This window comes from Prionailurus bengalensis, chromosome D3 (assembly GCF_016509475.1).
Source record: "Prionailurus bengalensis isolate Pbe53 chromosome D3, Fcat_Pben_1.1_paternal_pri, whole genome shotgun sequence".
Taxonomy (NCBI): Eukaryota; Metazoa; Chordata; class Mammalia; order Carnivora; family Felidae; genus Prionailurus; species Prionailurus bengalensis.
The window spans coordinates 2,000,852-2,023,942 of NC_057356.1; the positions used below are offsets into that span (position 1 = coordinate 2,000,852).

General features: G+C 60.9%; 1 protein-coding gene across 6 annotated transcripts in view; it reads left to right on the top strand.

The window, feature by feature from the left end:
* The window catches only part of RIMBP2 (RIMS binding protein 2), a 219,915-nt gene that overhangs the window by 133,045 nt on the left and 63,779 nt on the right, over positions 1-23,091 (top strand). For all 6 annotated transcript variants that reach the window (XM_043557292.1, XM_043557295.1, XM_043557297.1 and 3 more), the window contains 2 exons: positions 14,488-14,592; positions 22,078-22,128. In XM_043557292.1, the coding sequence (XP_043413227.1) occupies positions 14,491-14,592; positions 22,078-22,128 (153 nt within the window). In that variant the 5' untranslated portion in view covers positions 14,488-14,490. The remainder of the gene's footprint in view (positions 1-14,487; positions 14,593-22,077; positions 22,129-23,091) is intronic.

Genomic DNA, 23,091 nt, shown 5'->3' on the forward strand with positions numbered 1-23,091 from the left:
ACCATGTGTCGTACGTCGAGAGCATCACCCTGGACAGATGAGGCCCTGCCGGGCAGTCGTTCATCTCCACAGCGCAGACTACCGCCTGAGGTCTCTGAAGCCACGAGGCGTGCTCTGTCCCACTCTGCCTTTGGTGCTGGACAAAGTCGGTGTTGGGTGAACCCCGTGGCGGCTGGGCTGGGAATCCCCGGCCATGCCCTGGGGCTCTGCCGACAGCCTGCTGGATTGGCGTCGTTGTGAAGGGTAGTGCAGAGCAGCGGTTCTCAGCAGGGGTGACTCTGCCGCCCAGGGGACGTCTGGCGGTCTGGAGGCGTTTGTGATCGGCGCGACTGGGGAGGGGGCTCTAGGTGTCCAGCAGGCACGGACCCCCACGAGCACAGGGCAGGCGATCAAGTGGTGCTGAGGCGGATAAACCCCGTGGGTAAGCTTCCCACTGCTGGGGTAACAGAGGCTGCGGCCCGAACCCAAGTGTCCTACGGTCCAGGGGGCCCGGCGTCCCAAATCCGGGCGTGGGCAGGGCACTCCTTTCCGAAGGCTTTGCGGGGACTCTTCCATGACTCTTCCACCTTCTTCTGGCTGCACACGGCCCCTACCTCCACCTGCAAACCAGCGATGGGGCGTCTTCTTTGCTCTCTTGACACCTGCCTCCCTCGTGCACGGACCCTGTGGTCACGTTGGGCCCATCGTGTGGTCACGGTTTCCCCTCACACCCTTCGTTACACCTGCAGGGTCCTTGTGCCCTGGGACGCGACACACTCCCGGGCCCCAGGGACTGGGAGGGACGCGTCGTTGTCGGCCGACCCCACCCTAGACGATTAGGAAAGTGAACAATAAGGCCGGTCCTCTGTGTGGGCAGGGGAGGCCTCATTTATGGCTTCAGGTGTGTGAAATTCCCAAGTGTCCAAACCTCCGTGTGTCCCCGCCTGCCTCTGCAGCAGGTGGACGGTCCTGGGTCTCGACAGCGGCGTTGAGCCCGCCGCCCTTCCCGCCTGAGCCCGGGCTGAACCTCGGCACAAGGGCCTTGCACACATGTACGTGTCCCGGTCCTGTCCCTCGTCCCGTCCCTCGTCCCTACAAACAGCCCTCAGTTTGGCGGCCCTGCCTGTCGGCCCTGCTTGCCGGCGTGTCCACCCTGTATGCTCGTGTGTACGCCCAACGTGACGGTGTGTCGGCCCTGCGTGTGGGCGCGGTCGCCCTGCGTGTGGGCGCGGTCGCCCTGCGTGTGGGCGCGGTCGCCCTGCGTGTGGGCGCGGTCGCCCTGCGTGTGGGCGCGGTCGCCCTGCGTGTGGGCGCGGTCGCCCTGCGTGTGGGCGCGGTCGCCCTGCGTGTGGGCGCGGTCGCCCTGCGTGTGGGCGCGGTCGCCCTGCGTGTGGGCGTGTCCGCCCTGCGTGCCGGCGTGTCGGCCCTGCGTGCCGGCGTGTCCGCCCTGCGTGCGGGCGTGTCCGCCCTGCGTGCGGGCGTGTCCGCCCTGCGTGCGGGCGTGTCCGCCCTGCGTGACGGCGTGTCGGCCCTGCGTGTGGGCGTGTCGGCCCTGCGTGCCTGCGTATCCACCCTGCGTGACGGCGGGTCGGTCCTGCATGTGGGCGTGTCGGCCCTGCGTGTGGGTGTGGCCGCCCTGTGCGTTGCGAATTGCCGTGTTCCCATCAGGGGAAAGGGATGGATTCGCGCATCTCAGCGGCGACTGTGTGGACGAGACGCACGGCGGATCCCAAGCCCACGAGTTACGTGACAACTGCGTCCCCCGTTCACCCCCAAGTGTCGACGGAGCACTGACCTCGTCCCACCTTCCAGGCCGCGGGGACACGGCGGCCGGCAGGGTGGCGCCAAGAGAGCGTCGAGAGCGGCGTAGGTGATAGGCCGTCAGGGGGCGGTGAGTGCTCTGAAGGGAAACGGGTCAGGGTGCAGGAGCGGGAAGGGATGTGGTGGCCCTGCGGGGTGGCCTCTCCCGGACGTCCCGCTGCGCGGAGGGCCTTGTCAGTGCTCAGGGGAAGAGCGCTGCGGGCGTTGGGGAGCACACAGGGCCTGGCGGCCGCCGCTGGACACACACCGGGATCGGCGGGATGGCGCGCAGACGGTGGGGGAGGGGCAGGCGGCGGAAATGACCCGACTGGGGTCAGCTGGGGCAGAGGCCTCCAGGCCGAAGCAGAATTCCAAGATAACAGAACGTGCCCTGAGGGTCGTCGGACACTGTATCGGTCACGTATTGTCGCAGTACTGCCGGGCCGCAAAGCACCCCAAGGCCTGTGGCTGGGAACAGCCCCCCACGTTGCTCACGAGTCTGTGGGTTGGCTACGCGGTGCGTGTTCTCTTGGCCGCAGTGGCTGAACGCTTCCCCGCGGCCGGCCGGCTCTCGGCTGGTATCTGCTGGCTCCGGGCGGGTGACCGGCTCCGTGCCTGGTTGCTCCGTCCTCCGGTGGGCTCCCTCCGGCTCCCGATCGCCGCGTAATCATGCACGTTGCAAGGGGCGGAGTAACAGTCAGGCTCGTGGGGCTGTGCGGTCCCCCGCCAAGCTCGTGGGCTCAGGGCAGGACAGCGTTGGGGCACACTGCGTGGGCAGCTCACCGCAGAGGCCACCGGCGTGTTGGCGGGTGACAGAGTGCATCTGCTGTCCCGTTTGTGAAGGGGTCCCTCCTGTGGCCATGCGAAGCCTGGCGTGAGGAGCAGGAGATGGATGGGGAGCCGCCCTCCAGCCCACCGGAAGGGCGGCCTCCCCCGGGGGGCGCAGGGCAGAGCCAGAGGTGGGTTTCCGAGGTAAAGTCAGACCTCGCGAGGGCCCGGATGTGGGGCGGGACAGACGGGGCGGCAAGGACAACCGCAAGGGCTGGGCTGTAAGTTTTCGCTGTGATGCAGCACACCGGCTATGGGGGCCGGGCGTGTGTTGGAGATGGGGTGCCCGGTCGCCATGGGATCCTTTGTGCGGAAGAACCCCGTAGCCTCACTCCAGAGACCATGCTGCTGATCGTCCAGAAGGCGGCTCCGTTCAGTTACAGATGATGCACGTGGCAACAACAGTTCACTGGGGTTCGAGTGTGATGCTCGGACGTCACTGTTGGCACCTTGTCACCTGACCACCTGCTGGTCCCAGTCGGCTCGTGCCCGACGCCATCGTGAAAGCCCTCGAAGTGATGGGCGGCAGAGGGGACGTGCCGCTCGGTAAATGAGGCCCACTCGCTGGACGTTAGCGCGGTGTAGTTACGGGCCCTGGCTCCGTGCCCGGGGTGTCTCAACCGATAATTAGCCCGTCGGTCACGTTCCTAAGTTGCCTCTTTTTGTTTCCAAAGATCACCGATCTTCCGCTGGCCTGGGCGCTGGTGATTCCGTCTAGCTAAAGGCGCCCGTGACTCTTCTCTGATGGGCTGTAATTGGCTGTGTACATCACGGGTCCACTGACCCACGGCCCTTCCAGAGACCCGTCTGCCGTGCCAGGGGCTGCCTGGTAGCACAGGCCTCAAACGGCCAGAACAGTATGACCCCGTGTGCCGATTGGAAGGGGAAACGGGTTTCGGGGTGCCTCAGACACTTCAAGAGCTCCTGCAGTCGCCCTGCTGAAAAACCCAGCGGGACCGACACCCAAGGACACACGCGTTCGTTCAGCGGTATTTAACGAGCACCTAATATGTGCCAAACGCTCTGGGTGCTGGAGAAAAGAGACCTAAGTCCACACCCTCGATTCAGGCCAAGTTTATCAAGAAACTAGTGTTTATGTCTGGTGGGGAGAAGAACGGGGGGTAAAGACGCAAATGCCCGTTTGTCTGCAGTGCTTGGGGAAGCTGCATGATGCTGTGACATGTGGGCAGCGACCTGGGGGGAGGGAGGGAGGGAGTGTGCAGAGCAGGTACCGAGGCTGAGTCGGGTGGGTGCCTGACATGTGTGAGGAACGACGAGGGGCCCGAGTTGCAGAAATAGGAAGCAGATGAGGTCAGGGAGGCAGGGAAGAGGCAGGAAAGCTCAGGTCTTGAAGACTGAGCCACACTGGCCTCCTAGCGCTTCTCTGGGCACGCTCCATCCACCCCAGGGCATTTGCACTTGTGGTGCCTGTTGCGTGATGGCTTTTGTCCCGATCACCCACAAGGAGACGATAGGTGCCGTGTGGGCAGCTTCCCTGTCTTTTCTGCTTACCAGTGAATGCCCGGTGCCCACACAGGCATAGAGAAGCCACATAATGAGCGTGGGCTGAGTCACACACAGGCGTGGGATATTGTTAAGTCTGCCCAGTGGAACCGGTCGCTTGCAAGCGACCTGCTCACAATGGCCAACAGTGTGAGGCCCTCAGCTTTCGGAGGCCTTCAGGTGTGCCCTCCCTGCGTTATCCCCCAGAGCCCATTCTCCACACGGCAGCCACAGCCATGTTGGCAAAAGAACACAAGACTGCTGTTTACACCTAGCGAATGCTTCTTCTTGCCCAGAGATTAAAATCTGGACTCTTACTACAGACCCCAGCCTCTGCCCCCCCACCTAGTCCTTTACCCCTGCTCCTATCCAGACCCCCTTCACCCTGTGCCTACCCATGCTGGTCTTCTCTGTCTTTCTGGAACACATGACACCTGTTTCCACCTCAGGACCTTTGCACTTGCCGTTTGGAATGCTGTTTCCCTCGGCACTTTGTTTCTGTCTTGGTCTCGTGTCCCTTCCTTGGTTATTCTTCTCCCGACCCTCTTCTCCACAGGAGCTACCGTCCTGCCCGTCACCACCACGTTGCCTGATTCTGTTTTCTTCAAGACACCCCGTCTTGTTTGTTTTGTTTACTTGCGTGCTGTTGGTTTTCCCTCCCAAAAGTAGCACACTTGAGAGAGCCTGTTTCAGTGCCTAGGACAAGATCTGGCATATGGTGGGCACGCAGTAAATACCAGTCGATTGAGTAGATCGGTGAACGAGTGAATGCAGTGTGAGCGTCCCCGTTGCCAACGCTCTCTGTGCCGCGGGGGATAGCCGTGGACTTGAAGGCCGGCAGCCAAGGGAGCTTGTCAGGGCAGATTGCTTCTCTGGGGTTTGCAAGTGCTCTGCAAACACGCAGCCGCAAATCAAGCCCTGTCTCCTCCTGGCACAGACAGAGCGTCTCCAAGAGGACAAGACGCTGCAGCGCTCATGGCTCCTGGCCTGCGCGAGCCTGGCCGGAGGGGGGGGGGTGCGGTCTGACATGGACGCCCCGTGCCGAGCTCTGCACCCGCATGGCCAGCGGTCCTGGCAAGCGTCTGACCTGGTGGCAAAAGGGAGCAAACCCACGTTTTCTTCCTCCAGCTTCTCAGGCTCTAGGATATTCTGCAAGAAGGCCTCGGTGTGTTCCACGTGGACTTCCCGTTGCCCGACAGTCACGGCCTTCTAGATCCTAGCGTGCCACCAGCTCCCGTGGAAAGGGAGAGCCGCTTGTGGCATCACGGTCATGCGTCCAGCCAGGCACAGCCGCCTCCGTCTTCTCTGGCTTCTGGTTCAGGGCCCGGGAGGTGGTTCTGTTTGTCAGACAGAACAGAGATGTTCCTCTGTAGTCAGGAGAGGACGAGAGCCCTGGCAGGAGACCGCGTCCTGTCCCAAGGAGAGCTCAACACAGACACCGCTGAGGAGCCACAAAGCAGGGAGGGACCACTGTCCCCCCTGAGAGGGCACGGCCACCGTCCCCTCCCAACCTGGGGGCAGTTCCTGGGGGCGGGGCCGTAGCCGTGGAAACTGCAGGGCGGCCCAGTGGGGTGAGCGGTGTCCCCCACGGTCACCTCTGCTCAGAGCCTGGCTGGGGACCCTGTCCGGGAAGAGGGCTCCGCAGGTGGAACCCAGCAAGATGAGACCACACGGGAGGAGGACGCAGCTTACCCGAGCCTGCCGTGTAGAAAAGGGGGTTTGGAGACACAGGCGTGGGAGGCACACTGCGGGAGGATGGGGCACAGACGGGAGTTACGAGGCCGAGGCTCGCCAAGGGCTGGTGGCTATCGGCAGAGGGGCCCTGCCCTGAGCCCCTGGGGGAGCCTGGCCCTGCCCACACCTGGTTGCAGGCCCCTCCAGAAAGACTGCGGAGCGAGGCTGGGTTTTATCCTTCTTTTATTTTTTTTTTTAATTTTTTTTTAATGTTTATTTATTTTTGAGACAGAGATCGAGCACGAGCAGGGGAGGGGCAGAGAGAGAGAGGGAGACACAGAATCGGAGGCGGGCTCCAGGCTCCAAGCTGTCAGCACAGAGCCCGACGCGGGCCTCGAAGTCACGGACCGTGAGATCACGACCTGAGCCGAAGTCGGACGCCCCACCGACTGAGCCACCCAGGCGCCCCTATCCTTCTTTTAAAATCATGGCTTGGTCGAGGCTGTCCTGCACGCTCTTGGTCCGACACGCGGGACGCCCACGGCACGTTCCCCGTGAGCCCGCTCAGTCTCCCTTCAGTGACCGGCCGGAATTCACGGCACCCTGTGCCAAGTCTGCAAGTTTGACCTGAGCGCGCAAAAATGTTTTTGATTAATTAAACTCAGCGTGTTATGGTTTATGATTCAAAGGAAAAGGGAAAAAGCATTGGGGACCAGATTTTGTTCTCGTAATCGACACGTTAGTCCATTTAAACGTAGGTAATCTAAGGCTTATTTTGTTAATGAACAACTGATTATCTGGGATTAATAAGTGATTCTCAGAGTAACAACTAATCTTTCTCGTCCGCGGCTCCTTCCCTGTGCGCCTCCCGTATCCGCGCATCTGCCCGTGGACATGCGTCCCTGGACCTGCTGCCGTTATCAGCTGTATTTAATGTTTTGCGGCTCCTTTTCTAAGTTCTGATTCTCAAACACCAATAACACTCTCCACGGTTTTTCTGCAACGTGGGAATAACGTTTAGGGCTCCGTCTCCAGCAAAACCCTGGACGGGCCTGATCCAGACAGCGATAGTATTGTCTAGATGTTCAGACACTAGCCGCGAACAGGAAATTTGCTGCTCCGGAAGCTTCCCTGTCCACCTCCATCTCCGTGGGGAGGGGCTCTGCGAGCGGCCGCGTGCTCGCTGGCTGGTGGTGTGGACGCACACATGTCCTGCCCCGTTCTGCACCAGCGAAGGGGATACTTCGGATCAGCGTGCCGTCCGTGAAAACTGAGTCAGGTCCACACTAGCGGCCAAAATGTGTATTCAAGTGAGGGCTGCGCCATGCCGGTTTGCGTGCACACTGACCGTGCCAGGGGGATTGCCTCATTTGCTCCAGATCTGCCCGCTTCCCTCACCTCTAACCACCCGGCCCGTGTACCCCTGCACCACAGAGATGCACACCAGGCCGGCTGCTGCCTCAGTGAGCTTTCCCTGAAGCTGTGCTTGACTGGCGCCTTGTCGTCCCGTGGGTCTCGGCCACACGTCCCCCTCCCGCACCAGCTTGAGTAGAGTCTCTGCTCCCTCCTTCTCCCTCTGCACACCCCCGCGGCCTGGCTGCCAGCTTTTATCGGTCCCTGAAACTCTGACTTATTTGCTAGGTTGCCTGTTTATTTCCTGCACCTCTCCTCCACTGTGGAACGTACGCTTCCCGAGAACAAAACTCATCTTTGACTTGTTCGTTAGCGGATTAAGTGTCCTGTAATTGTTTTTGGCTAAATGAAAGCACGTATCCAGGAGGTAAAGCGCGTCTCAGCGGGAGCCCACAGCCCCCAAGATGAGAAGTCCAGCCTCACTGATTCTCCGTTTTCCCGCCCACCCAGCTGCTGTGTCCAGAAGCACGCAGCCCTTCTTCGTCCCGACCAGGCCACGGTCACACCAGCCTTCCTTTACCCTCACGCTCTCTTCGATTCTTTCTACCACGGGACCTTTGCACACACCATTCCCAGTGTACGGAATGCCTTGTTCCTACCCGTCCCCCAAACCTCCACTCATGGGTCACCTCCCCAGGGCTCATGTACCTGTGAGTTTAGACTCTCAACACTGAACACCTCTCCGTGGTTTTTCGTGTATTTGGATTTGGTCGTACCTAGGACAACCAGTACGTAAAGCGGGAAAGTAAGCCGTGTTCCTGTTTCTACACTCCACCTGGGAGGTGCATTATCGTTCTGAGTAGATTTTTTTTTCTGTAACGTTTGTTTATATTTGAGAGACAGACCCAACACGAGCAGGGGAGGGGCAGAGAATGAGGGAGACACAGAATCCGAGACAGGCTCCAGACGGAGCTCTGAGAGCCGATGTGAGGCTGGAATCCACGAACTGTGAGATCATGATCTGAGCCGAAGTCGGACGCTTAGCTGACTGAGCCACCCAGGCGCCGCTGAGTAGGTTTCTTAAACATAAACGTGTGTATTGAGATGCCTGGAGCCACCACTAAAAGTTATAAAATAAACATAAAAATTTACAGCCAAACACTCAATAGATACGTTGAAGTAAAATGCTGGAAACCGTCCAGACAACCCACAAGAAGGCAGGGAAGGGGAAGTGAAATAACAAAAGGACGGAAAAGACGGAAACAGGTAATAAACTGGCACACTCGAAACACACTGGTCGTTACGTTAAACATAACTCTGGGTGGGTCCCCTCGAAGTAATAAACACTTCATCCGGTCCTCGCCACAGCCTGGGGAAGGCGGGGTTTTTCTCTCCATTTGATAAACAGGCGTGTCGGGGCCCAGGGAGGCCCCTTCCCGAGAGCCCCCTGCGCGCAGTCTGGCTGACCGTACCCTCCGCCTGCCGCAGTTGGGGCCGCTGGGCACCGGGAGGAGGGGCCCCAACTACGCTGCTCAGGTCGAGTGCCCCTGTCCCTGTGTCTCTGCCTCCTCTGGGGTCCCATGGGGAGCGGGGGCCAGTCCGCGGGACTAAGGACACGTGGGGAGTGGGGAAAGTACCAGGGATTTGTCAGAGGGGCTTCCCCACCTCCCAGTGTTTTGCAGCACGAGACTCAGGTCGTCCGGCTGAGACCCGTCTCAGCTCCCAGACGTACGCGGCTCCGTGTCCGTGCTGGTTCTCGTCATGAACGAGTCCGAGTTGCGGAGATGGGACGGGACGTCACAGGATGCGGGGGACAGACGGCTTCAGGTGCTTCCCCTTCCTCACGTCTGAAGACGTGAGCTCAGGGGATGCTGCTCTTCTCGCCGCCAGGTGTCGTGTGGAAAGAGAGCGTGGGCAGAGATGCCACCTTATTGCCGCTGTGCGTCCGGGAGCCCGGATGTGGTGGTCAGCGCGTCGCCGGTAACTCTCGTGGAGGGAAATTGGGTGTTTCCGTAACTTCTTTGCGCCGGCAGGGAGGACCCGGAGCAGAAGACGAATCCGCCTCTGCCCTGACACCGAAGGGATAGCTCGGTTTGCTCCACGCGTGATCGCGCTGTCTGGCGTCCCGGCTCCCGCTGGGAAGGCGGGCCGCTTAAGCGCTGGCGCTGATGTCGACATCCAGCTGTAGCGTCGCCACCTGAGAAATAAATCGCGCCACAGGCAGAGCGCTCTCGACAGGCGTTTCCTGCTGTGGCGAATAACCCTTGGTACTTTCTAGATGCGAAACGTTCCGGTGGAACGCGGCACGTGGCCTTGCCGTTGGGAGGCTGTTGGTAAAAGGAAGTGAAGGCAAATGTTGGGAATTTGGCGGGAGCTTTGTCTTCGGGGGAGGGCCGGGGTTTTCAGACTCCGTGAGAACTCGTGGCCCCTAGCGCGCCCAGGGACGGCCGGAATCATCTCGGCTCAGGAAACAGGAGGGGTGAAAGCGTGAACCGTCTCCCGGGAGACGTGCACGTGGGTCCAGCGGCCTGAGAGCTTCAGAGGCGGTGCGTGCAAAGGGCTCCCTCGGCTCCTCTCGCAGGGAGCCTCCCACGAGCACGGGAGGGTCCCTTGCGAAGCCTCCTGGGGAGCGGGGAGCTGGGCTGTCTGGGTTCAGGTCCTTGCTCGATCATTTCCTCGCCGGGCCACGTCGGGCAGGGTGCTTCACCTCCCTGGGCCTCAGTTTCCCTCTCTGTGAATGGGAGTGAAAATACCGCCTGCTTCGGGGGTGGTTGTGAGGAGGCGGTGGGTCGTGTGTGTGAACCGCTTAGCACGGCAATCCTTCCAGAACTTGTGCTTGGCTACGGCGAGGATGCCGATGTCTGGGGCTGGGAGCACCAGGCCGGCAGTCTGCTTGCAGGGACAAGAGGGGCGTATCTGCACAATCTACAGTACAAGGAGAGCTTGGTCGCTGTCCCCCTGGGTCCCTGACCTCCAGTTTGTACTCTTTCTGCTGCGGAGACGGTGTCAGTTACTTCCGGAAAGCTCTTTGGCTCTCTGGCTGTTTCGTACCCCAAACAGGGAATTGAAACAGCCCCAAAGCTGTCATGATCCACCAGCTGTCTCTTTATTTTGAGAAGCAAGACTAAAAAATCATGAAGCGTCGGTGCATAATGTGAGACATTATGGAATTAAATTTTGTGGCAGCCGTAAATGCTGTTGAAAAATATTTTAGTTTGGACAGTTTGGGGTAAAGTTCACCGAAACTTATGTCAGATGCTTCGAAGAAACAAAAGAGGAAGAGCATCAGTTTGTAAAGTAGGAAACAGGAGAGAGAGGTTAAGCTTCAGGCATGGCTGAATCACGGAGCTCTGATGAGGTCACCAAGAATAGTCTGTCTTTGTCTTTTGTTGCTGCTTGCTTCCGTGTCGGTCCAGAGAAGGTGAACTTTGATTGGGCCTGGGGCACAGGTGGGTGTGTGAATAGTTAGGAGGGAAGCAAACCCCTGGGCACAGGGACCACCCTAATCGGAGTCAGGGAGGCGGGAATGACCTCCAAGTTGTTCCTGGGACGCCAAAGCTGGCCGCCGTGGGGGCACTCGGTGGCCTGCCTAGGGGCTCATTGAGATGCCTGAACGGTAAGGGAAACGGGGAAGGCCACGATGCCAAAGCCGCTCGCCCGTCACCCGCCCGCCGAGGTCTCCGTAGAAACCGGGAAGACAGAGGCGAACGATAGACCCGGAGACGTGTGTGCTTCCCTCTTACCTCGTGTCTGGAACGTCAAGTATCGAGTCGAGGGGTGACGTCAGAGGTGAAGCGGGAATGTGTTTGTGGCTGTCCCATTCGTTTGTAGCCTTCGAGGAAGTGAGGCTGGCGCAGAAGTGGAAGGGCACGAAGCAGACGAGAGCCGCCACGCAGAAGGTTGCAGATGGCGCGCGTGGGGCAATGATACCGCGTATGTCCCATTCGAGGTGGTGCCGATGCTGCGCTGGGAGTGAGGGTGGTGCCGCGTCACGTCACGTGCAGAGTGGTGACGGAGACCCGCCAGCGGCGCGGGCGGGGCCGCAGGGGAGGGGCTCCCACACAACCTTGGATTCTGGACGCCGCGGGCCAGGGACGCCGCTAGGCCCCGCGGGTATCAGTCGACCGAGATGTGTCCGGCAGCCTCGGGACCTCAGCACAAGGTGGGAGGAGGGAGGACAGAGGGGAAACGTACAGACGCAGTCATCTCTGGCCGGGATAAGTGCTGTGGGGGGGGGGCAGCCACGGGGGGGACACGGGCCAGCATCTCAGGCGCTGGGAGTGGTACGTTCTGTGATGTGCGACGGCGAGCTGGGGGGGGAGGCCAGTGTGGCCGATGCAGTGAAGAGGGGGAAGTAAGACGTGAGGCAGAGAAGTGGTCCTGTCACAGAGGAGCCCTTCGGCTGCGGGAAAGAGTTTGGGTTTTGTTCTGGAAGCCTCTGGCACCCACGGAGTGCTTCAAACAGGAGCAGGGGCGTCAGGGTCCCCCGGAGAAAGAAGCGACTGGATATTTATAGGTCCGCGGATGTGAGAGATTTAGCGTAAGAATTGGCTCACGCGGTCATGGAGGATGAAAAGCTCCTTGATCTGCGGTCCACGAGTCTGAGTCTGGGGGTCCGACTGGAAGTCCCGAGCCGAGTCTGGAAGGAGGAGACCCAGGAGCACAGGTGTCCACGGGCAGGAGGACGGATGTGTCTCCACACAGGCAGAGAGAGCGAATTGGGCCTTTGCCACCTTTTTGTCCTTCAGGGTCCCCAGAGGGGTGGATGGCGGGATGGGCTCCTTTCCTCTCCCACCCATTCATAATGCCAGTGTCTTCTGGAAACCCCTCCCAGAAGCGCCCAGACGGAACGCTTCCCCAGCTCTCTGGGCACCCCTACGCAGTCAGGTGGACACATAGAGCCGTGGGGTGACTTCTGTCCTGGAGAGCACACCTGGTCTCGCTGGGGGGGGGGGGGCAGGAAGACCAGCTAGCCATGTATGTGGTTATGACCCAGGTCAGAGGTGACGGTGTCTGGCCTGGCGGTGGCGGATATGGAAGATCATGCAAATGGAAGGATCTCGCAAAGCTCTGGATGTTGAGTGGGAAGGGACGGGGGACCAGGGACGACAGCCAGCTGTTTGTCTGGAGAGACAGGTGGATGGTGGTGCCATTGCCGAGATGGGCAGCCTTGGGGGGGGCGGGGAGGAGGAGGGTGGTTTGGGAGAAAAAACCCAGAACTCAGTTTTGCACAGGCTAAATTTGAGATTCCTCCTGTCCGTGCACGTGGAGAGGGTGAGTGGGCAGTTGGCTACGAGCAAAGACATAAGCGTTTCCTTTGGAAGCGTGAGCTTATAAATGGCAAGTCCAGCTGTGATGCGGGACGGCCACACGGGAAGGAGTCTGGCGGCCCCCCCGTGTTGAGGGACCATGCAGGAGGGAGGGAGGCGGGCAGGCGTGGGGCTCCGGGCAGGAGCGGAGTGGGGCCGTCCTGGGGGATGTCGGTGGGGGGGTGTCAGCAGAGGGGTAAGGAGCAGGCAGCGAGGGGGTGGATGCCTCTGGAGCTGCGTCGCTGAGAAGGGAGGCAGCCGGGGGGGGGGGGGTGAAGGGACACGTGCGATCCGAGTTCCCGCCACTGTGTTCTCCTGCCGTGGCATCACGGTGAGCCTCAGACGCCGTACCCGCGAGGGACACGTGTTTGTCTGCACGTGTGTGTTCCGGACAGCTCCTCCAGCTGACTGGTTCATCAGCCCGACACGCGTGGAAGCCCTTTCTGTCCCCGTGGTTTTTGTGCCCTGGGCGTCCAGGCAAGAAGCCCACGGAGGGGCCACGGCCCCGCCTCACCCCGTGACCCCGCACCCCGCACCCCGCGGCCGCACGCTCAGACCACCTCCGTGTTCGCTCCGTGTTGCTCACGAAGCCTTGAACCCTCCTAAACAAAGTGGTTTCCTCCTTCCACTAATCGCTTCCTTCCCGGAGCTATATAAAGATAACACAGGCCGCACGTGGCCGTGCCGATTCCAAAATAAACAGAAGCGCAGAAATTAGCTGGAACAATGGTGTCATTAAACAGCCGGGTAATTGTTCATGCAAAGCAGGTTGGCTCCGGGAGCCTAAAAATGCTCCCGAGCCCGAGCCCCCGGGTGGAGTTTCACAGTGGAGACGGCTCTTGGTAGCGGCCCCAGGCCAGGAAAGGTCCGTGAGTAGGCGGGGCCGTGACTTTGAGGCCTGACACCCCCGGGAAGGGCTTCAGGCGCTGCCGTGGCTGTGCTGTGTGGCCCTGGGCAAGTTGTTGGGCTTCTCTGGGCCCGTTGTCTGCCGCCAGCATCAGACGGGGCGGTGTGAGCACGGCGAGTGCTCTGTAGACGGCGGCGAAGCTGCTTCTCGGCCGCCGTCTTAGCGGTGCCGTGGTCCCAGCCGCTTGTCCCATGGGAAGAGGCCCTGCTTCCTACAGGCTCCACGGTTCCCTGTGTATCTGGAGCTGCCAGGGCGGTGGCACGGGGCTTAGGGCCACGCCACGTGCATGAGGTTGGTGGGGCCGGATGGGGCTCAGTGATGCTCCGGGCGGCAGGTGACCCGGGACGTTGTCAGGCGCTGCTCCCCACTCGTGAGACGTGCGCAATAGCTCTGAGGGGCAGGGGCTGACTCGTAACTGACTCATCAACACCAGTCACGTCACTTGTCGGTAATTGGCCGCTGACAAATGGCTGATGCTCGTGAGTAATTAATCCAGGAGAAGAAAATGCACGAAGTGGTTAAATCACCAGACCAAGCTCAGAGCTGGGATTTGAACCCTGGCAGTGTGGCTGTTCAGTGCCGCGTGCTGCCCCTTTACTGCCCCGAAATGCAGAGGCGGGTCTGCACTGCCACCGCGGTATCTGTGCTGTCCCCACAGGCACCTGCCAGAGATGGTTGGAAAGTTCCAGCAGCTGGGAGGAGGCCAGTGTGGCTTCACCAGCAGACAGTGTCCAAACCCGAGATTCCCAGGCTCCCTCGAGCCTGACTTGAACCCCGGACGGCCACTTGCCAGCTGAGTGATGAGCGAGGACAACCTCCCCGTGCCTCAGTTTCCCCCGTGTAGAATGGGGCCGGTGATAGTGCCCGTCTCCTAGAAGATTAGGAGGATTACAGGGCCCACGTCACCCTAAAAGGCTCAGAAGCAGACCCACCGTGGCGGCAGAGATCTCTAACCTCTGGCTGTCACTCACGGGAGACGGGGGAGGAATTCACCTCAGCTCGCACGCCCGTGGCATCTGAAAGAGAAGGGAGGGCAGGGGGAGGGCTTGCTGGCATCCCAGGAAGGGGAGGGGGCCGGGACAGCCAGAGCGGGACTCCCAGCCCCCGCCCCGACCTCACCCTGTCCCCCTGCAGCACATGCGCGAGGCCGCGGAACGCCGGCAGCAGCTGGAGCTGGAGCATGAGCAGGCCCTGGCCGTTCTCCACGCCAAACAGCAGGAGATCGACCTGCTGCAGAAGGTGAGCAGAGGGCACGCCCGGGGCGGGGGGCGCAGGGGGCACGGGGCGGGGGGGCTGCCCACCCGAGTCTCCCTCCCAGGCCGGCAGAGAGCGGCTTCCCTCCTTCCCGCTGCGGGGATGTCTCGGGCATCTGTACTCCCGAGTGACCCAGGTTCCCGTGCTTGCCCGCGAACACGCGATGCTGGCGGGCTTGTGGGGAAAAGCACGCTCCCGTGGCGGCTGCGGGTGTGAGTGGTTTCAGCCTTGGGCACGAGCAGCCTGCCAGTGGCGGTGATCTTGACCCTGCGACCTTCCATTCAGGCAGAATGCCCCGTTCAAGTCCGTTTGTTTGTTTTTTCTGCACTGCTGTGTGGGCTGGGGGTGGGGAACCCCCCTCCGAGGGCGGGGATTTGCACCGTGGTACGCCTGGACCGCGGACCAGGACGGCATCAACTTGAAAGGAGTAATTCGGGTTTACATCCGCTGCGTTGGGGACAGTTTTGTGATGTGTCTGTCGTTAACGGAGCAAACCAAGTCTCAGGGCAATATTTACAGCATGGTCTTATTAGCAGAGGAAGAGACAGGGAGAGAGCACAAAGACGGAAGAGAAGGAGAGGTTAAGAAACGAAGAGGAAAAAGAAAAAACAGAGGGGAGGACTGAGCAGATGGGGGGGCGTCCCCGCCTCATCTCCGTCACTGGCGATGGTCCCCGTGTCTCTCTCCACGTGGGGCTTGGGGCCCCAGGGCTGGGTCTCGTTTCCTTCCCGAGGCCCCGTGTCCCACCCGGCCGGCGATGGGAAGGAATCTGTTGGCACGGCCTCTCCCCGCGGAGCCTGGGAGCGTGCTTCGCACCAGGTGGGGAACTCCCGAGGCCGCTTCTCCACTCGTTTATTGGGACCGCGTGTCGAGGATAGACGTCACAAAGCCGGTGCTGATGGGGACGGTCGGCCGTACTGCCTGCCGTGATACGTTGGCCGGCGCACTGAGAAGCGACGTTGCGTCACACACCGTCCAGAAAGGTATCGCTCGTGGGCGTCCGGGCAGCGACATTGCTCTCTCCTTTGCTCTCCGCACGGAAGGGACTTTGGGTGCCTGGACACAGCTGCCCTGCTGGCACCTGCTCCCCGCGGCCCCGGAAGCCGCAGCCCCGGCCCGGCGCCTCCTGCACACACAGTGAGCCTGTGGAAACACAGACATCCTGCCAGGAGGGCGACAGGTCGCTTTTTCTCAGCAGCGCATTCTCCGGGAGCCTGGAGTTTTATTTACGAAGCATCTGATGCCAGGGAACGTGCACCAGAGCCGGTCCTGTTATTCCTCTTCCCCGGCACCTCGTCCACATTCCTGTGTCCTTCCCCTGCATTCATCTCAGTCTCTGTTTTGGACCCACTGATGCCTCACCAGTGGTGGGAGCAGAGGAGGAGAAACTCGTGCAAAGCACGGTGTGGATTTTGTAACTTCCTACCGCTCTGAGTGTTAGAGCATTTGAAGAGCAAGGTCTTGAGGGCAGGGCTCCGGGCAGGGCCCCACCAGCGTGAAGCTTAAGTCAGTGGGAGGCATGGGTCGTATGAGTGCTTGGGTCCCCTGTGCCCGGGGAAGGAGGCCCCAGGAGGACACAGGTCATGCCCAGCAGGCAGGGGGCGCATCCCTGGCAGGTGCCACCGAGCCCCGGGTGCTCTGCAGGAGCTTGACCTCATTCTGAGGCAGAGGGTTGAGGCAGGGGTTAGCGGGTCTGATGCACCCTCCTCGAGCATCGTGCTGGGGATTGGTGTGTGGAGAGGCGGGGAGGCCCGTCAGCCGCGGCCATGAAGCCTGGTGTCCGGGACTGGGGCAGCAGCTGCAGAGGGGACACGCAGACACATCCCAGTACCAATCAGGAGGGTGACCGGTCTGCTCATGGGCCGTGGTAGGAGGGGGAGGGGCGTGTGGGGATGTCCAGGCTGGTCTGGGCCCGTTGGGCTTCAGACATCAGTGTGGATCTGGAGAGAAACTGCCATGGCTGATGTGGTTCTGGACGTGCTGAGACCCAGGCTCAGGTGCATCGCGATGGGAGGAGGGGCTCCGGGTTGTACGTGGAGGAACAGCCGTGGACGTCGTGACACCCTCAGGTGACCCATCATCCGTGTTTTCATTTTCTGGGAAAAAGACCGCGGAGGGGGCATTTCCTTTCCACGTAAACATCGCAGGGCCGCAAAGACCTGTGGACAGGCTGGGCCAGTGTCGGGGGCGGGGAGGGGGGACGCCGGGGCTGGGAAGTCGCGGGGTCACATGTCACAGGAATGAGAAAGGGCTAAGGGAACAAATGGCGTCTCTACCCTAAAGGAGACCGGGGACGGTGTTTAACAAGAGTGATCTCGGTTCGAGCCTGTCACGACCCTACAGTGTGTACCATCCTCATCTCATTTCGGAATCGAGGGAGTTGAACTCCGTAGAGGTCAAGGAACTTGCCAAATGCCGTATGGCTCGTAAGCAGTACAAACGATTTGCGCTGAACCCGCCAGGGCCGGATGCTGCCCCGTAAGGCCCAGGGCCGACTGAGGTCTGGCTCTTGTGCCCCTACCGCAGTAAAAGTACCAGAACCATCCGCGGTCAAGGCTGAGTCCCGGGAGACAGCAGAGTGGTTTGGGTGTCCTGTCTGACTACAGCTCCCCGGCTTTCTTGAGCCAGCTCCCCACCGGACGCCCACCTTCCTCGTGCTGATGAAGTGGCTCTCGCTGTCACCCACAGAGGGATGTCATGCCAAGGGCCGGTCCTCTGTCCTCATCCTCTCTGACCCAGAGCAGTTTTGGGTGGTCCGTCCCTCCCTGCTCCAGGACACCACCCTCTCTGGTCATCTTCCATCCACACGGATCCCCCATAAACGTCCCGGGTATTCCCCACAACTCGGCCCGCAGACCACATCTCCTCTCCCGTCTACGCTGGCTCCCGGGGCGACCCCGTCTTGTCCTGGGGGTCTAAGTACTGACTGTGTGTCAGCTGCCACACTGGCTCTCCACGTTGGCTTGTGAACCCACTGCCTTCATCCAGCCCTCCTTCTGACCCCTCGGTGCCTCGGCACAGATTCCAAGTTGGACGGCGGCCTTGGCAGGACCTGCTCTTCACCTGCCCTGCCCGGCTCTGCAGATGGCGGGGTGTCCTTTTGTGCACGGCCTTGCCTTTTCCCTGGAGTTAGTTGGCTCTTTCTGTTGGTCTGCTTAGTCCTGTGTGTCCGCCCCTCCCTCTCCCCCAGACTCTCTGCCAGAGCTGCCAAAGTCCTCTCGGGATGGTCACCCGTGGGGAGGCGCTAACCCCACTCGCCCCAGGAGTCTCCTGCCTGGAGCCCCAGCCTCCCTCCACCCACACCGGTTTCTCCTGGGGATGCAGAGCTGGGCCTGGGATGCCCTTCGCCCGCATCTGGGGGCCGCCCTTCACACCTGTCTCTGCTTTGTCGGATGGCCTGCTCTCCTGGATCCTGCCGTGTCCCTTTCTTTGCTGGGCAGCACGTGTTGGGGGAGGCAGGTGTATCATTTCCCTGGAAACACGGCGGTGCCTGGAGGCTCACTCGTGGCTTCAGCCTCACCTCTGGCGGGGACCCGGGACCCACACCTTCCCTGGGGTGCCTCCCTCCCCCTGGAAGCTCAGCTCCTCCATCTGCCCAACGCGGTACTTGAGAGAAGGAAGCGGAAACGTTGTCGAATCAACAAAAGTGAGATTCAAGTGCCCAAGACTGTCGGAGTGAGAATCTGGGTACTGTAAGGCCATCCGGCTGGCCCGTGGCTCTGCTAGCTGGGTGGAGGCAGACTCTAAAAATACAAAAGGCAGCCGAGTAGGGCACAGCCCCATCTCTGGGCAGCCAGGGGCCTGGGCTCTGCTGTGGGACACCTGTCCTGGAAATCAGGGGACCAAGAGATCAGTCCAGAATCCTTGCTTTCATTCAACGAACAATTCAAGAATCATCAAGCACCTTGCGTCGGTGATGTTTCAGGGGCTAGTGACACAGTAGTGAGGGAGGCAGGGTGTGAAGAGGCCAGGGACAGCGACACTGAACGTTCTAAATGTGCAAAGTCCTCTTGTGCGTGGGTGATGGAGGACCACCGACTGACCCTGACCCACTGCCCGGGAGGCCTGCTCGCCTCTCCTGAGTTCCGGCTCCCGGCCTCCTTGTCTCCCGCGACCCCTGCTTCCCTTGTCAGGCTGCGGCCACGCTGGCCTCTCTGTTCTTGGCCACGCCAGATCGGCCCCCTCTCGGATCTCCGCCTAGGATGCCTGGTCCCTGGATGATGCAGAGCTGGCTTACCTTTGTGCCTGAAGTGTCTGCCCTGCCAACTTGCCTGAAACGGGCTCCCCTCCCTGCCCCTGCCCCCACGGAGCGATGTGTCATTTGCTCACTGCCATAGACTTGCCGATCGTCTGTCTCCAGAGAGGAATGTCTGCACTCCCAGAACACCACCCCGCACGTAGCAGGTGCTCGGCAAACATGGCCAGCAAGGCGCTGAAGGCACTGGACAGGGAAAGAGCCGTGATCCGTAAACGCCTGTGGAAGGGATCGCTGAGACGTGGCTCCACCCTCCCCACGACCTGTGAGCGTCGGTCCCCCAGAAGTCTGGTTCCCAGACCCCGAGCCCTCTCTAGGTGACCGGTGCCCAGACCCCAGCCTCTGTGCTGCTTCAGACTTTGGAATTCTTGTGCAAGTGACGTCCTTGCCTGATTACAGTAGCCGTGACAATAGTCTAAGGGCTTTTCTGTATTTAAAATTCATCTGTAGACCTGACCGATTTTCCTGTGGTTCAGAGCTGCTCCCACGTGTGAAGCGGTGGCTCTCCCTGCGCTGTCACCGGATTGTGCCGTGAGAGAAGCTGAGCCCACCATGCGCGTCGTGACCCGTGCTTTGCCTACGGTCCGAGTGCTTTTCCTGGATGCTTGGGATCTCGCTGTTGGGGATGACAGAGGATCACAGACTGACCCTGACCCTGCGTTCAGTCGGTGGGGCCCCTGCTCCAGTCCCGTGTGCTCCCGCAGTGCACGCGCGGGGTACCCGTGTCTGTTCATCCGCTTCCTCAGCTCGGATGTGAGGCTCCTTGTAGCCCCCACCCGGTTCCGTGACCGCCGGCCCCTTGTCCGCAGCACCCGCGATGCCCTCACCTGCCACGTCCTCGCCAGCACCCGCCAGTCGCCACGGTGACTGGACGTCAGGTGCGCGGTCCGTCCCAGCCCAGGGTCCAGACCTTGACCTCAGCACGTCTGCACCTCTGTGCGTCCCTCGAAGCCAGCGCACGTGCCGCCGTGAGAGCCTGCTGCCCTGGACGCTCGGTCCGCGGGACGACAGCCCCCTTCCTCTGACAGCGGGCCCCTGGGCCCCTCTCCAGAGTCGCCATGTTCTGTAGGAGACGGTGCCTGCGTGAAGGTCGCAGCTTCCCCGCAAGCTCACGGTGGCCCCGAAATGAGCTTCGCTTAAGCTGCTGCTTAGATGTTTTGAGAATTCAACGCTGCCAATTTTAACTGTTAATTTGAACAATCTATTCTGATTGCCCAAATGGCCCAGCTCGCGATAGCCTATGAAAACGAACTCCTGATTCTCTCTCGAAGCCGGAAACCGAGTCATTACCGCAAACTTGGCGGAGTTTTCACAGACCGCCTTGGGGTTTTTTGTTATTTTTCATCCTGCCAGTTGGAAACTATCTTTGACTCAACTGGCTCAACGGTGGGGTTATTTATATAATCTCTGTACGTTCTCCGGATGGCTGTCTCTTTTACCCTGTTTTGTTATTTATCGTGGCTCTCATTTCTGCTTTGAAAGGAACGGTTTTCAGCACTCTGAAGATTGCACCGAATTCAAGAGCAGTGTAATTAATCCGGGAGTCTGTTCGCTGCCCCAGCTCTTGAAGCCCCTCCTGGGGCGTTGGCGCCCACGAGGTGCCTGTGGGTGGAGTCGGCAGGAACCTCAGGCTGCTTCATGGTGTCCGACGTGCCCGGGAAGCCGGGCTCCTGCCTCCTCCCGAGAGGCTGTTAAGATAACACTGTCTGGATTCCTTGAGATGTTGGGTGGCCCATCCCCATTTACTCTGCCAGCGCCTGGAGATGACGTTGCTCTAGAGCCGAGGGTTCTAGATGCGAATCTCAGTTGAACACATGGATCCTTCACTAGAGCTCGAAATTCTGAGGCAGGTGCCTGTAGCGGCGGGAGATAAACCTCTCCAAAGACCCACTTGTCCGTTCCTTTGGGAATGAACCCAGTGTGAGGGGGCATCCGTGCGGCCACAGCGGGTGGGGACAGGCTTTCCCTCCCGGTGTGGGATTCAGCCTCGGGCTCTCACCGAACCTCAGTGCTTCCAGCTTTAAAGCGGGAAATGTTGTATTCTCAAACGGCTGATGGTTGTGTCCCTTAGGACTCTTGGTTTTGAGGGACAGAAAACAGAAAGGGAATCTTAGTCGAACACGCAGCCGAGATGGGCTTCAGACGCGGCTGGATCCAGCACGCTCCTGCCTTTGCTCTCCTCTGCACTGGCTTCATTTTCGATGTCCAGCTGGAGGCCACTGGCTGCCGCAGCCTCGCCCCTCATGTTGGCCCGACAGCTGTGGCGCTCCGCACTGTCCTTGACTCCAGCTCGGGTCCAGCAGGCCTGGAGTGTCTGTCCCCTCTCCCCCAGCATCCCCAGGCGAGGCGTCTTTGCTGTAACCTGGCTGCACACCTGCCCTTAAACAACCAGTGGAGTCCAGAGCTGTTATGCTCACGGTCCGGGGGCTGTGGCCCCAGAGCACTCAGGACCCTTCCTAGGAGAGGGGGCCGTGAGTGCCGGACAGGCAGGCGGCAGACATTTCGCTGGCATCACGAGGCCAGACCCGGGTCCGGAGGGGACGAAGGACGAGCACGTTACGTTTTGGTTTTGCGTGAACTCCCCACTTGGCTCGGGCAGCAGCCGTCCTGGGAAACTGGTTTAGTGAAACTCGTAACATTTCTCGTTCTGTGAAGCAGATGGCTCTGCTTCAAGTAATTTGAGGAGGCCGCCCCCGCCATAGGCTGAGCCGCCGGGAGCCTGCCAGATGCCCGGGGCCCCCGTCTCTGCCTGTCCTTGGGGCCCGGGGACATTGTAGCTGACCTTCAGCTACCTGCGGGTCAAGTCTGCATGACGCTGAGGGCAGTGAAGGGCAATGAAGGGCACCTGGGGAGACGGTGATGCCATCCGAGGTGTCAGGCAGGGTTGTCCTGCTCTCCTGGGTCCGGCCACCTTTCGTGTGTGGCCGCCTGTCAGGACCGGGGCCTTCGCCCTGTGCTCCGTCCGGCCCGTCCCTTCATTGCCAGATCGGGGCACGCTTTCTGGTTTTTACGAAGAGCATCACGGCCGGCCAGAATTCCTTCCGTCTTTTCCGGAGGAGAGAGAGCTCAAAACTGACCTAGCTCCTCACAGCTGGGGGGGCTTCTTAGGGGGGAAAAGGCAGTGACTCGTGCCTTGATGATCCAGACGTTGATCGGAGGGGCTTTTCTTTCCCCTGCTTTAAGCCTTGACTCTTTTCTCTTTTTGCCGTAAAAAGGCTCAGGTTGAAGCTAAGAAGAAGCACGAAGGCGCCGTGCAGCTGCTAGAGGTGAGTGCCGCGGCCAGCCGGCTGCCTTCGGGGGTGGGCGGGCTCGGGGACAGGCATGTGCACTCACGCCTCCCAGAAGCGGGCGACGGCTCCGAGCACCCGCTGGGAGCCGGTCAGTAGCGCTGTGCACCTGTCCCTGCGTGGGGTCCGCACGCACAAGCGGGCTGAAGCCACGTCCCCGTGGCCACACCGCCCGCCTCGGAGCCGGGGGCCTCAGATGTGACCTGCTGTCCCCTGCGGGCGCCTTTCGGGTGGCGCGTAAGGAGGATGAGGTCGCTCTCTCACGCGGGAGTAAGGAGAGAGAGCAGGTGGGCCACTCCCCTGGGCACCCTGCCCGCAGGTGAATTGTGCAGGGCACACTTTAGGGGACGGCGCTGATCCTGGGGAAGCGTTGGGCAGGTGGTATCTGGGGAGGCATTTGCAGAGCTAGGAGGGGGACGACGTAGGTGATGAAAGCGGTGACCGGCATCCGAGGTGCCGCCTCAGCCCCGCCCCCAGTGAACGCAGCGTGGGGGCCTCTCTGCAGCCGGTCCTGCTGGCGCCGGGGGGCTCGGCAGCGAGGTGTGCAAAGTCCCACCCGCGTGGGGTCCTGGGAGGAGTGACCGCACCTCTGTCCCTTGCGTGGAGCCCCACGGCTCCCCAGGAGTGGCGGATGGGCGGGTCTGGACGGAACTCTGACTCCCCCCGAGGCCCAGCCACCTGCATGCTCTGTGCGTGATCAGTGGGAGTAAGGACCACGCCAGGCCTCCCGCCTACGCGGACAGTGGTCAGACAGTTAGCGACCCCCTCGCTGCAGACGCACGGGCGTGGGTGACGTCGGGCCTGCCATCCCCAGGTACGGGACGCGGCTGTCCCCCGAGATGACCTCGTCCTTCACCCACAGGGGACCAGCGGCCACGGACAACCGCGTGCACACCTCTTACGTCTCTCACGTTGCCTTTCAACGTCTATTCCTCCCGCAGG